Source organism: Pimephales promelas, chromosome 6, assembly GCF_988280905.1.
Source record: "Pimephales promelas chromosome 6, fPimPro1.hap1.1, whole genome shotgun sequence".
Classification (NCBI taxonomy): domain Eukaryota; kingdom Metazoa; phylum Chordata; class Actinopteri; order Cypriniformes; family Leuciscidae; genus Pimephales; species Pimephales promelas.
Window position 1 is genome coordinate 13,887,914 of NC_142774.1, and position 13,879 is coordinate 13,901,792.

The 13,879-nt window shown below is 39.2% G+C and overlaps 1 protein-coding gene across 1 annotated transcript; it reads left to right on the forward strand.

The window, feature by feature from the left end:
* The first annotated feature begins 107 nt into the window (after positions 1-107).
* Positions 108-8,768, forward strand: hpgd (15-hydroxyprostaglandin dehydrogenase). The gene is made up of 7 exons (XM_039691277.2): positions 108-222; positions 442-565; positions 1,075-1,181; positions 1,898-1,994; positions 7,338-7,414; positions 7,686-7,849; positions 8,516-8,768. The coding sequence occupies exons 1-7, from the start codon at positions 130-132 to the stop codon at positions 8,637-8,639; spliced, it is 786 nt and encodes a 261-aa protein (XP_039547211.2). The 5' UTR covers positions 108-129; the 3' UTR covers positions 8,640-8,768.
* The last annotated feature ends 5,111 nt before the right edge of the window (positions 8,769-13,879 follow it).

The following is a 13,879-nucleotide window of genomic DNA, read 5'->3' on the forward strand; positions in this document are numbered from 1 at the left end:
GGGGTGAATGATAGTTTGTAAAACGACACCTGCCCGTCTGTGTTTACTTTAGTAGTTCTGAATCTACACGCCCCCATCTGACTGTACGCCTACATAAAGCAGTGCGCGGTGCGTCCGGCGGTGAGCAGCATGATTCTCCACGGCAAGGTGGCTCTGGTCACCGGCGGCGCGCAAGGGATCGGAAGAGCCGTGGTGGAAGATCTCCTGGGGAATGGGGCGAAGGTTTCGCTTTCTCAAATTTCTATTTTTTTATTTATTTATTTTTTTTAAATGACATTTTAATGCGGATTTATCCAATTAACTATTGTGAAAACTTGTAACCAATGTTAATTATTTTAGTTGCCTTTTGTTGCAAATTTTCCCCATTTGATCTTCCATCATTTGATGGCTTTAGTTAGTTTAGCGTTGTGATATTTATTTATTAACTTTTTGACAATTCAGGTTGCAATGGTAGACCTAAACCAGTCTGTGGGAGAGGAATGTAAAAGTGATCTAGATGGCCAGTTTGGAGAGGATAGCTGTATTTTTATCCAGTGTGATGTGACGGACTCGGAGAAATTTAAAGGTAAAATCATACTTTTTTACTTAGGCTTTTACTTATAAGGCATTTAACATCCACTTTTCTCATTGAACACCTGTATGTGAAGTGCATCTTATTCCTGAACAGAGTCTTGTTGTTTGGGAAGTTAATTAGGTCATAGTAGACCTTCATAGGGCCCCAGGTCAACATTGAAGAATGTTAGAAGTTTTAACACAATCAAATGTTTTGTCTTTTGTTAAAAAAAAAATTTCCAAGTCAATGGTTTATGGATCGGTGGTGAGGAGATTGTTCATTCCTGTTGGACTTGTTTCTAACAAAACACTTACTATAGAGTTTAATTAAACGTTTCTTTGTGGAATGCTGCAGCTGCAAGTCAGGTGAGGGCATATGCAGGCTGACAATGGCTGTATTTCAAAACCTAGTGAGCTGAATTGCTTATTTGGTTTTGATACAGCCACGTTGTACTGCTGCCAAAAGTGGAACTATTATTATTGATAATGATCAAAACATGAAAACTGTTTTTCTTGCTTTAGACGCCTTTCAAAACACAGTAGATAGGTTTGGTCGATTGGATATTGTCATCAATAACGCTGGAATCAACAATGAGAAGAACTGGGAAAAGACCATTGAAGTAAATTTGGTGAGTTAACCCTTAAATCATCGATATATCGCCAATCATTATTACATATTCGGGTCTATGTCTAACACGGATACATAATACCTGTTGTGATAATTTAAAACTCTCCTATAACAATTACGGAGGAAGTAAATAGAGCAAATTTTGTTTGTGGAGCTTGGAAGAGTTCAGTTTGAGCAGATGTTTTATATCATCATCATTTAATACATTTTAATTAATTATTCTACTTTCTGTGATATAAATATAATACACTGTTACACACCTCGGGTCGTTAGCGACCCTATACAATTTTTACAAAAAAAAATGTAAGGGTTAAAAATCACTTGAAAATACTCACTTGAATAGATCATGCCAAACTGTTGCATTTTCCACTCAACCTCATTTCCTTGAACACATGATTTACACAGTGTGTGTAACATTTCATGCCTTAGGGCACATTCAACCACACTTCAGGAAAGCAGTTACAAATTCACAAAACAATACTACACCCCCTGCTTCTAGTCCAAAAGATTTCACAATAGTACATGAAATGAAATAATCGACTACAGGTATTAATTATTCATGCCCTGCAGAGTGATTTCATAATGGACATGATGCAGTAATATAATGTATTTATGTTAGTTCATAATAACAAGCCAATGTCAACATAATCTTGCTCTCCTAAGAAAACATCTGTTCAGTATGTGCTAGTAGATTTATACAGCTGTTTTCTTCCTCAGACATCCGTCATAAAGGGGACATATTTAGCACTAGAACACATGAGTAAAGAGTATGGAAAGGAAGGAGGGGTTATCATCAACGTCTCATCCATGGCAGGTAAGCTACTGTTACATGCGTGTTTTGAAAAAAAGTTAGCCTAAAAGTAAAAACAAACAAAAAAGAAAATAGTTCAGAGTATTATGCTCAAGAAGATTACATAACAGTATTTTGAAAAATGACACAAGCACAATTACACCTGAATAAAATATTGCATAACATATGCTGTGTATTTACTGGAGATTACAGATAAATGACTTGCTTGATGATTAAGATGTAAAAGAGTCTAAACCTTTAGCATAACAGGTCATTTGGGCACACCTTTTTTTTTTTTTCCAGGAATGTAGTTTTGAAATGATCGCAGGTAATATTAACAAAACGAGCATGAAGCAAAACAATAATAGCAGTATGCGACAATGAGACACTTTACCTACAAAAAGCATCTGCTTTAAAATGCACTCACTCAAATATCACTTCTGAGAAATATAATTGGAATTATATACACTCACATGAAATGAAAAAGCTGACTACACAAATAAAATGCAGCTATTGCCACGTACAGAACAATGCATGTTAGTTAGTTGAGATTGAATCAAATAATCATCTTATTGTTAATATACAGTTTTAAAATAAATAAACACAATGATTTTGTATGATGCAGCAGAATTTGATAAACACATTTAATACATCCACCACAGTAGGTGGCAGCATTTGAGTTCGACTATTATGCTTTTTCGGATATTACCTTTCATGTAGTGTGTAATATAGTTGTTTGTGAATGTGAAAGGTCTACAAAGTTTCAAAGATCAAAATGCATGATTGACGATTCAAAGAATTGATTCTGAACTGAAACGAGTCGCCAGCAAGTCTTGTCGTTGATAAGGTAAAACCGACACCATCATTACTGTTTGTATCATTGCGTATAAAAGTGCTGAAAAAGCCCCCCCGGAGCTGAAATTCAGATTTCATAGCCGTTTCGTTTTCTACACATGTTGTAAGAGGTTTTAAGAGGTTCAGAAGGACCTTTCACTACAGAGTGGGCCAACTGACCAATCAGAGCAGAGTAGGCTTTTGAAAAGGAGGGGTTTAGAGAGACTGAACCATTTATTGAACTATTTCAGACACTGTGAAAAAAGAGGTGATGCAGCAATATTATGAGAAAACTCAAGTGTTTTTTGACCTTGGATTCATGTTAAAGGATTAGTTCACTTTTGAAGGTCCAAGGTCCAAACGACAGTTAATAACAGTTTCAGATGCAGCTTCAAATGTCTTTAAACGACACCAGACGATGAATAAGGGTCTCATCATGCGAAACGATCGGTTATTTCAAAACTTATTCCAAAAATGTAACTTTTCTAAGGACAAATGCTAGCCTTGCTGTATTCTGTGAGGCGCGTTTGCAGCGTCACGTAATACGTAATTACGTTCAAAAGGTCACGGGCGACGTAGCCGGAAGTACAGAATCAAAATCGTCCGACATCGTTGTTTTACCTTTTAATTCCTTTTTTGTAAACGGCGTTTGAGTTAGTTTGCACGTTCAACCTATGCATTCAACTTGGAAACACTCTGACTCTGTACTTCTGGCTACGTCGCCCATGACCTTTTGAACGTAATTACGTATTATGTGACGTTACAAACGCGCCTCACAGAATGGAGCAATGCTAGCATTTGTCCTTATCAAAGTTACATTTTTGGAATAAGCTTTGAAATAACCGATCGTTTCGCATGATAAGACCCTTATTCATCGTCTGGTGTCGTTTAAAGACATTTGAAGCTGCATCTGAAACTGTTATTAACTGCCGCTTGGACCTTGGAACGTTTGGTTCCCATGTAAGTCCATTATATGGAAAAAATTCCTGGAATTTTTTTTATCAAAAACCTTAATTTCTTTTCGACTGAGGAAAGAAAGACATGGACATCTTGGATGACATGGGGGTGAGTAAATTATCAGCAAAAGTTTTTTCAAAAGTGAACTAATCCTTTAACCTAGGTTTTTTTTAAGTCCAATACTGAATCAAAGAAGAGTCAGCATAAAGTAAACACAAACTTTTTAGGAACAGCCATTTCAATAGTCTGGGATATTGCAATGTGTGAGACATTTCAAGATCTGTCTCACACTAATTATTTACAATACATTACTGGGACACCACTTGCTTTGAAGTTGTATAACCCATGTGCTCTATTGATGGCGTTGTGCCAATCCACATAAGCAAATCCAAGTTCACACTAAAAAAATATCACCAGAATTTTATTTAAGCTCCCTAGAAGATGAAAAAAAAAAATGCAACCGTAAATCAACAGCATAACTATTATGACAACAAAGGAAATGCTATTCATCTGCCATCAGATACCTGTGTTGTGGTGCCATTGAGTTGTTTGGACTGACAAACTGATTCTGGGCTCTGTTTTGAAGATATGAATATTATTTTGTATATATGCGTGTACATGGTGGATGATGAATGGTGCTTGGCTGACAGTGAACTTGTTATAACCCCCAACATGCTCCACAAGTTTTTAGACTTTGGATTTGAAACAGCCATCATTTCTCTGAGAGATGGGATAAAGGATGGTTTATTTCCCTCACTGGATCTCAAGTTTATATCTAATATAACACAGGTGATGGTTCTTTTATTGTGAGTAGAACAACTCTCACTTTGTGACTGTTAATGGAATTTATTTTCTTGTAACTGGATATTTATACTCTTTTGAATTGTGTTGAGGCAACTCACTTTCTTTCATTGCCCTTACTTCCAAAGCTGGAAGCTTGACATTGTTGCTGTTTAACCACACATTAAATTGCATAACGTTTTATCAGAAAGTAACGTTAAGACTAAGTTAAAATATAGGCCTGCTTCACCCTCCTTAAACAACAATGAATCAGTATTAATGTTGACAGTAAACTGGGAGGAAAACTAGGTTGCCCTGAGTAGTGTCAGATCCAGTTTCACATCCACAAGTAGCAAATGCACTAAAAACAGACTTGATAATGCTATAAATAGAACATTATAAATATAATATGAATAATACGATTATGATTTGTCCTCAAACCATCTCACAGAACAGCATGGAGCAACAGTTATTTTAGCATTTAATATTATTTCTATAATTTAAACTACATTACTCTTTTGGGAAATGGATAATAATAATATAAAGCATATACACATCTAGTTTTAGAGCATATAAGTCGAGTGCTAAAATAAGTAACTTGGCCATGCTGAATGGACAACCCGATCTCACGACCAAGTCGTACGAATTCGACAAATGTTTAAAAAGTGGCTAAATCGTATATCATATGACCTCACTCGTACGAATTAGTAAGATTTTGCTATATCGTAAATATTTTACGAATTGGCCAACTCGTATGAATTCATACGAATGACCTACCCCTTACCCGCCCCTAAACCTAACCATCACGTGGGTTTAGACAAATCATACAAATTCGTACAAGTGGTCGTACGAATTAGACATTTTAATCATTCGTCGAATTCGTATGAATTGGTCGTGAGATAGTGTTGCAACGGAAACATGTCTTTGTATGATGACTTAATTGTTTGATTTACTTTTTTTTTTTGGATCTTACTCCTTAATTAACATGTTTACTGACAAGAAATCTTGACGACTGTCTCTGAGATGTTAATACAGAATGGGAAACAGAGCCTTATTTTGTGCAAAAGTATAGGTTAATTTCTGGATGTGCTTTACTGTTGTGTTTAGATTTGTTCATCCAGAACACACAAGAATTGTTTAATTGTAAATACTGTCTCAGCTATTTGCCCCTTGGCTGCCTCGGTTTGATGCGGCTTGTAAATGTTATTTATTATAACAAAGCCTCAACGCTCTAAGGAGACATTGTTTTATTTGACTTCTCCAATAACTTTCCACATAAAATAAAGTGTATGTTTATTTCAATATATCGTTATTAATATTAATATATGAATATTCAGTATATTGGGAAAAATGCAGGTCACTTTTCCAGAGAAATTTGTATTTTCATATAGGTCAATGAACAACCAAACATGCTCTTTGTTCATTTTCCAAAGAGCCACTTTAGTTTAAACAGACTCAACAGCCATTAGGATTTTCATACTTGAATTAAAGGAGAAATCCTCAGCCAAAATAAAAAATACAGCCAAAAAAAAGCACCATGAAAACCATCCATACGACTCGTGTGCTATATTCCACATCTCCTCGAATATATGGGGAATACATAAACATGTTATACCCTAACAATCTTAAACTCCAGTGTGTTGTAACTTGGGAACTGTTGAGTCAACGAGTTGAACTCAGATTTGTGGACCGAAAAGAACAAATCCTGATCTGGTTCTCGAGTTCAATTCACTGACATAATGATTCAATCGCAGTTAATATTGCACTCATCTCATTTCTTCTAAAGCGACTTAAATTTTGGCCTGTTGCTCACACAAATACCATATGGTTTCAGAATACTTGGAGTATAATGTTCAAGTCACATATATGGTGCATTTCTGGAGCTTAAAGGAGTAGTTCACTTTTAAGAAAACTTTTGCTGATAATTTACTCACCCCCATGTCGTCCAATATGCCCATGTCTTTCTTTCTTCAGTCGAAAAGAAATTAAGGTTTTTGATGTAAACATTACAGCATTTTTCTCCATATAATGCACTTCAGTGGGAACCAAACGGATCAAGGTCCAAAAGATACTTGCAGTACAAACTCCAAACTGTTCAAAGGGCTTTAAACGATTCCAGACGATAAAAAAGGGTCTTATCAAGCGAAACGATCGCTCATTTAATAAATAAATAACAAAGTTTAAGTTTTATAAGCGAAATGCTCGCCTTGCTCTTGCTTTCTACTGCGATGCACTTTTGTGACTCTCCTGTTCGAACTTGTTCATCAAAATGAATGAGTCATTTGGTTCATTCAATGAATGAAATGAAGGAATTGACTTGGAAAAAGATTTTTTTCATTTTGATGAACGAGTTCAAACGGTGTCTTTTGGACCTTGAACCGTTTGGTTCCCACTGAAGTGCATTATATGGAGAAAAATGCTGGAATGTTTTCAAAATGAATGAATCTTTTTCTGAGTCATTTGGTTCATTCAACGAATGAAATGAAGGAATTGACTCGGAAAAACATTTGTTCGTTTTGATGAACGAGTTCGAACAGTGTCTTATGGACCTTGAACCGTTTGGTTCCCACTGAAGTGCATTATATGGAGAAAAAATGCTGGAATGTTTTCATCAAAAACCTTAATTTCTTTTCGACTGAAGAAAGAATGACAAGGACATCTTGGATGATATGGGGGTGAGTAAATTATCAGCAAAAGTTTATTTTCAAAAGTGAACTACTCCTTTAAAAGTCATGGTCATATGGAGAACATTTTTTTTGGGTGGGTGGAATTAATGTTTGTTTTGTTTCTTCACAGCATTTCTCCATTCTGCTCACCAGCCAGTGTACACAGCAACAAAGCATGGGGTGATTGGATTTTCACGAGCCATAGCAGTGAGTACATCAATCAGTTTACCCTAAGTAAAGTTTACCGTAACCATATGTAAATCCTTTCCCTAAAATGTGGTAGATTCCAGCTGACTACCAAACCGGCTGTCCCTGTGCGGTTTAAACAGTCCAGCTACCCCCTCCCCCCCCCCACCCCCCGAGAGAGTAGTTGTGTTTGCTCACAGATAGGATCTCTTACTCGTGTGTGTTGACACATTCTTTGCGCTGTGTGTGTAATTTAGGCTGACCGTGTTTGGACACGTTTTGTTGTCGGCAGGACGCATCTGAACAGGGCAATTATGGAGTGAGGATCAACACACTGTGCCCAGCCTTTGTGGACACCCAACTACTACAGACCGTGGAGCATGAGGAAACAATGGGCAAGTTTGTCAAGTACAAGGATGAATTCAAACAAAGGATGGACAAGTATGGCGTTCTTAAGTAAGCTAAGCTCAGTTGAACTACCTGTTTCTTCTGTATGGGATTGTCTTAGTACCGTAGTTTTGCTTTTTGTTCTTTTTGTTGTATTCAGTTCGTTGAATAAACAGTGTGGGCAGACAGCAACAAATATGTTTCTAGTCTAGACCTTTACAGTTCCAATATAAATAGTGGATTGAATGCTTTTAAATCTTTAACCTTGCCTTTACTGGGAAATGTAGACATTCCGTTTTGCACCACCCACTGATTAAATGTGGATTAGACCGCATGTTTCGCTTGCACAATTTTTGACATGCGCTTAAATTTGAACCAAATCAAACACCTCCACCCAAACTAATCATCTATTTTTCATGCCTCTACATTTTGCCTCACTCGCACTATTCCTCTGGCGCTGGTGGTGCATCATGTACACCATCAGTATGTTTCAGTCTTTTTCCCTCTGACATATCTGTTATGTCTTCCTCAAACTCTCTGTAGACAGACATGAAGGATGTGTTATTTGAAGTTACAGTGTGTTGGCAAGGACATAAGAAAATAAGCCTTGTTATATCAGAGTGTTTGCATTGTATATTTCCCTTTTTTTTTTTTTTTTGCGGAAATGTGGTAATTTCCCTTAATGCTATGGGACAAAATAGTAAAATGATGTTGTGTCTGTGTGTATATCAACAGACCATCTCTTATTGCTGAAGGAATGCTGCGAATCATAACAGACGAAAGCCTAAATGGAGCCGTGATGAAAATAACCTGTTCTAAAGGCATTCACTTCCACACCTATGAGCCTCTTTCAGCTTGAGAATGATGAACAATCCAGCCAGTCCTGTTTATTCCTCACCAGAACATTTATTTTATTGAAGTCCATGGCAAACACTGGAAATAAATAGGGAGGGTATAGATTGTGTTAGAGGAGAGTTTTCTGTTTTTCAATTATCAGTTTTGAAAATCAAAAAGGATTGCATACTGGTGTGCAGGCCTCTTTCTAAACATGTTTGATTTTTTTTGTAATGCCCTTGAACATTATTTTGTACATAACTGCTTTAAATGTGAGTAATTGCTTTTGGGAGACAAAAACATCATATTTATTATTGGAGTGGTGGGATGGTGATGGCGCAGTGGATAAGACACATGCCTTTGGTGTGAGGGACCCGGGTTCGAATTCACTGTGAGACACCAATGTGTCCCTGAGCAAGACACTTAACCCAGTGTGACCTCGGACAAATATAGCAATTGTACGTCGCTTTGGATAAAAGCGTTACATGAATGTAAATTAATACATGTAAATGTAAATTATTAATTCATACTGTTTTGTGGCTATCATACCTCAATAGTGCTCAACCAAGCTTTTTTGTTTTGTTTGTTTTACATATATATACTTGTGAGAGAATATCCGATGTTTTTAATGTAAAAATCAAACAATAAACTTCTGAAATAAAAAAAGACTAATTTCTTTATACTTATGTTTTATTTATTTATTTTTACCAATACGTAACCTAAAATCTACTTGTCGTCTTTTAGTCTGTACTGGAATTGAAATCCAGTAAACAAGTGTCACTTGGCAGCAGTTACATTCATGAAGTCCTTAGGAATATGCACATTTGCCTCCGCTTACCGCATTAAACAGAGGAGCCCTGTAATTTTAAAGGAGTAGTTCACTTCTTAAAAAAAAAACTTTTGCTGATAATATACTGTAACAAGGTTCAGGGAAGAAGGAGGCAGGAACCGGATAATAATGAAAAATAAAACTTTATTTAAACAAAATAAACAAACAAAATACCTGCCAGCAGCCCCTCACGGACGACTGCTGGCTACCGAAAATAAAATATAAAATACCGGCCAGCAGCCCCTCGCGGACGACTGCTGGCTTACCAAATAAAATATCAACCACAAACAAAAGCAGGCCTGTTCCTCTCTCGATCATCCACTCCGTCGCTCCCCCTTTATGGCTCCGCTCCTTCGTGAGAGATGCGAGACCGGTGTGCTTCACAGGTGCTGCTCATTAGCAATCGCACCACCGGCCTCGCGACTTTCTCTCACGTCCCTCGGCCGTCCTGCTCACCACATACCCCCATCACCCCTCACAGGCCGGGGGGTACACCCGAGACTGTGCCTACTCCCCCCCCCCCCCCCGGCGGCGGCAATCCCTAGGGGGTATGGATCGACGAGCCGAGGGAGACGGAGACGGAAGCACGAGGAGCGACGGACACGAGAGAGGGGAGAGAGAAAAAAAAAAAAAAATTGGTCCGGCTCCCACAACGCGCTGCCATCTTGTCCCTCACCAGCTGGGCGATCTCCTCCGCGGTGCCCGGCGGCGACGCTGGATGGCCCTCGGTGAACGTCTCGACGCTCCCCCGCCCCCGGTGGACGGCGACGGCTCCTCGGGTGCCTTGGGCAGACGGCAGGAGTCCCCCGCTCCCTGCTCCTCCCCTTCACTGGTGGATGGCAGCAGGCTCCGGCCCACGGCAAGCGGCGGTGACTCCTCCTCTCCCTCCCGAACGGCAGCCGCCCCTCCATTTTCCAGGCGGTCGGCGGCGAGCTCGGGCGTCCCACCGGCAACTCATCCCAGCGCCCCGCCTCGAGCGTCCATGGCCGCGAGTCCCCCGCTCCCTGCTCCTCCCCTTCTGCGGTGGACGGCAGCAGGCTCCGGCCCACGGCGAGCGGCGGCGACTCGCGCACCATGCTCGATGGCACCGCGGATTCCCCACAGCGGCGAGGACCCTCGGACAGCGCGTTCCTCCCTCTTCCCGGGTTTTCGGCACCAATGTAACAAGGTTCAGGGAAGAAGGAGGCAGGAACCGGATAATAATGAAAAATAAAACTTTATTTAAACAAAATAAACAAACAAAATACCTGCCAGCAGCCCCTCACGGACGACTGCTGGCTACCGAAAATAAAATATAAAATACCGGCCAGCAGCCCCTCGCGGACGACTGCTGGCTTACCAAATAAAATATCAACCACAAACAAAAGCAGGCCTGTTCCTCTCTCGATCATCCACTCCGTCGCTCCCCCTTTATGGCTCCGCTCCTTCGTGAGAGATGCGAGACCGGTGTGCTTCACAGGTGCTGCTCATTAGCAATCGCACCACCGGCCTCGCGACTTTCTCTCACGTCCCTCGGCCGTCCTGCTCACCACATATACTCACCCCCATGTCATCCAAGATGTCCACGTCTTTCTTTCTTCAGTCGAAAAGAAATTAAGGTTTTTGATGAAAACATTCCAGGATTTTCTCCATATAATGGACTTCAATGGGAACCAAACGGTTCAAGGTCCAAATGAGAGTTTCACTGCAGCTTCAGAGGGCTTTAAACGACACCAGATGATGAATAAGGGTCTCATCTAGGACCCTTCGAGTCATGACTCGAAAAAAGATTTGTTCATTTTGATGAACGAGTTTGAACAGGAGAGTCACGAACGTGCATCACAGAACAGAGCAAGGCGAGCATTTGTGCTTATAAAACTGAAACTTTTTTATTTATTTTTGAAACGACTGATCGTTTCGCTAGATAAGACCCTTATTCATCGTCTGGCGTCATTTAAAGCCCTTTGAAGCTGCACTGAAACTCTCATTTGGACCTTGAAACGTTTGGTTCCCATTGAAGTCTATTATATGGAGAAAATCCTGGAATGTTTTCATCAAAAACCTTATTTTCTTTTCGATTGAAGAAAGAAAGACATGGATATCTTGGATGACATGGGGGTGAGTAAATGATCAGCAAAAGTTTTTTTTTTTAAAGTGAACTACTCCTTTAAATATGGTAATACTTTATTTCGATGGTCCACTTTAGACATTCCACTAACTACAAGTAACTTTGCAGCTGCATGTAAACTGCCTATCATTAGAGTATTAGACTGTCTGCTTAATCCGCCTGTCATGAAATGTGTCCACACATTGTATTTGTCATGCAATTTATACACCGAAAATTCGTTTTTACATGCACATTTTATGCGTATAATACGCACTTTATGGCATGTAATATCCACATACCCCACACCACTAATCCTACCCAAGTTGTTAACAGTGTGTATCATATGCACGTAATAACTCATTAACTTACACGATAAACACAATCCGTTAAAATTTGCTAACTCTTTATTACGATGGTCCATTTTATACAATCTAACTACAAGTAACTGTGCAACTGCATGTCAACTAACTCTCATTAGATTATTTAGTAGGCTGTAACATTTGTTAACTATTTCAATGGACCACTGACTTCATACATTATAACAAGTAACTTTGCCTCTTGATGTCAATTACAGGAGTTCACTTTTGAAAAAAACTTTTGCCGATAATTTACTCACCCCCGTCATCCAAGATGCCCATGTTATAAATTTCTTCAGTCGAAAAGAAATGAATGTTTTTGATAAAAACATTCCAGCATTTTTCTCCATATAATGCACTTCAGTGGGAACCAAACGGTTTAAGGTCCAAAAGACACTTTCAGTCAACGCATTCTCACCCCAAGGCGTCACCTTTGACCATGCTTCAATATTTGACGCTTTAGGCGCCCTTTAGCGTCACTTACATGACGCGATCCTACGGCGTCATCTAACTGACGCTAAAGGAAAACGTCAGTAGAGGACGCGGTTAGGTTTAGGTGTGGGGTGGGGGTAGGGTACACGCGATCCTAGGGCGTCATCTAACTGACGCTAAAGGGCGCCTAAAGCGTCAGATATTGAAGCATGTCCAAATGCTTCCCAAGGCGTCAGTTAGGTGACGCCTTGGGAGTGAGAATGGGCTGTTTCAGTACAAACTGCAAACTGTTCAAAGGGCTTTAAACGATTGCAGACGATAAATAAGGGTCTTATCAAGCGAAACGATCGCTCATTTAATACATAAATAACAAAGTTTAAGTTTTATAAGCTCAAATGCTCGCCTTGCTCTGTTCTGTGATGCGCATTCGTGACTCTCCTGTTCGAACTCGTTCATCAAAATGAACAAATCTTTTTCCAAGTCATTTGGTTCATTCAACAAACAAAACGAACGAATTGACTCGGAAAAAGATTTTGACTTCAAACAGGAGAGTCACGAACGTGCATTGCAGTACAGAGCAAGGCGAGCATTTGAGCTTATAAAACTTAAACTTTGTTATTTATGTATTAAATGAGCGATCGTTTCACTTGATAAGACCCTTATTCATCATCTGGAATCGTTTAAAGCCCCTTGAACAGTTTGCAGTTTGTACTGAAAGTGTCTTTTGGACCTTGAACTGTTTGGTTACCACTGAAGTGCATTATATGTACAAAAATGCTGGAATGTTTACATCAAGAACCTTAATTTCTTTTCGACTGAAGGAAGAAAGACATGGACATCTTGGATGACATGGGGGGGGGGGGGGGTGAGTAAATTATCAGCAAAAGTTTTTTGAAAAGTGAACTACTCCTTTAACTGTTATAAGAGTATTACTTTGTAATATTTGGTCATTTTATTTCGATGGTCCACTTTATACATTCTTTGCAGCTACACGTCAACTGACTATCAGTAAAGTATTAGTCTGTCTGGTTAATATATTCTAATACTTTATTTCCGATGGCCCACTTTAGACATTCTACTAACTATAACTTTGCAACATTAGAGTATTAAAGGACAACTCTGGCGCAAAATGAACCTTTGGTCTAATTACACATTGGTATAGTCAACCGTTATCTGAGATTTGTTTTCATGATTGCCGAATGTAAACAGTTTTATCTCTAAAAACAGTTTAGCCTGGCTATAACACTAGTATAATGCTAGTATATGGGGCATAGAGTAATGACAAATAAAAATCACTAGTTATTGCCACTAACAAGGCTCAAAATAGCCCCACACCAAAACGACAGCATAAGAAGGGTCCCTACATTCAAACCGAAGCATTGAGAACTTTGTCAGTGTCCATACAGTTTAATAAGAAGATATTGTATACACACAGTCAACTTCGCGAATACAGGAAGAAGCTATTTTTCGAAAAATAGTCTCTACCAGTCGATCTACAAACGCCGATCGAAGTGCGCTGAACTGTGCAGAATCTCATATGGTCCGTTGTTTGCGGAAGAAAC

Excerpts from the sequence above, each read along its gene's own strand:
- hpgd (XM_039691277.2), top strand. The coding sequence starts at position 130 with ATGATTCTCCACGGCAAGGTGGCTCTGGTCACCGGCGGCGCGCAAGGG. Across the intron at positions 566-1,074 it reads GGACTCGGAGAAATTTAAAG|ACGCCTTTCAAAACACAGTA; the intron begins GTAAAATCATAC and ends TTCTTGCTTTAG. Across the intron at positions 7,850-8,515 it reads GACAAGTATGGCGTTCTTAA|ACCATCTCTTATTGCTGAAG; the intron begins GTAAGCTAAGCT and ends GTATATCAACAG.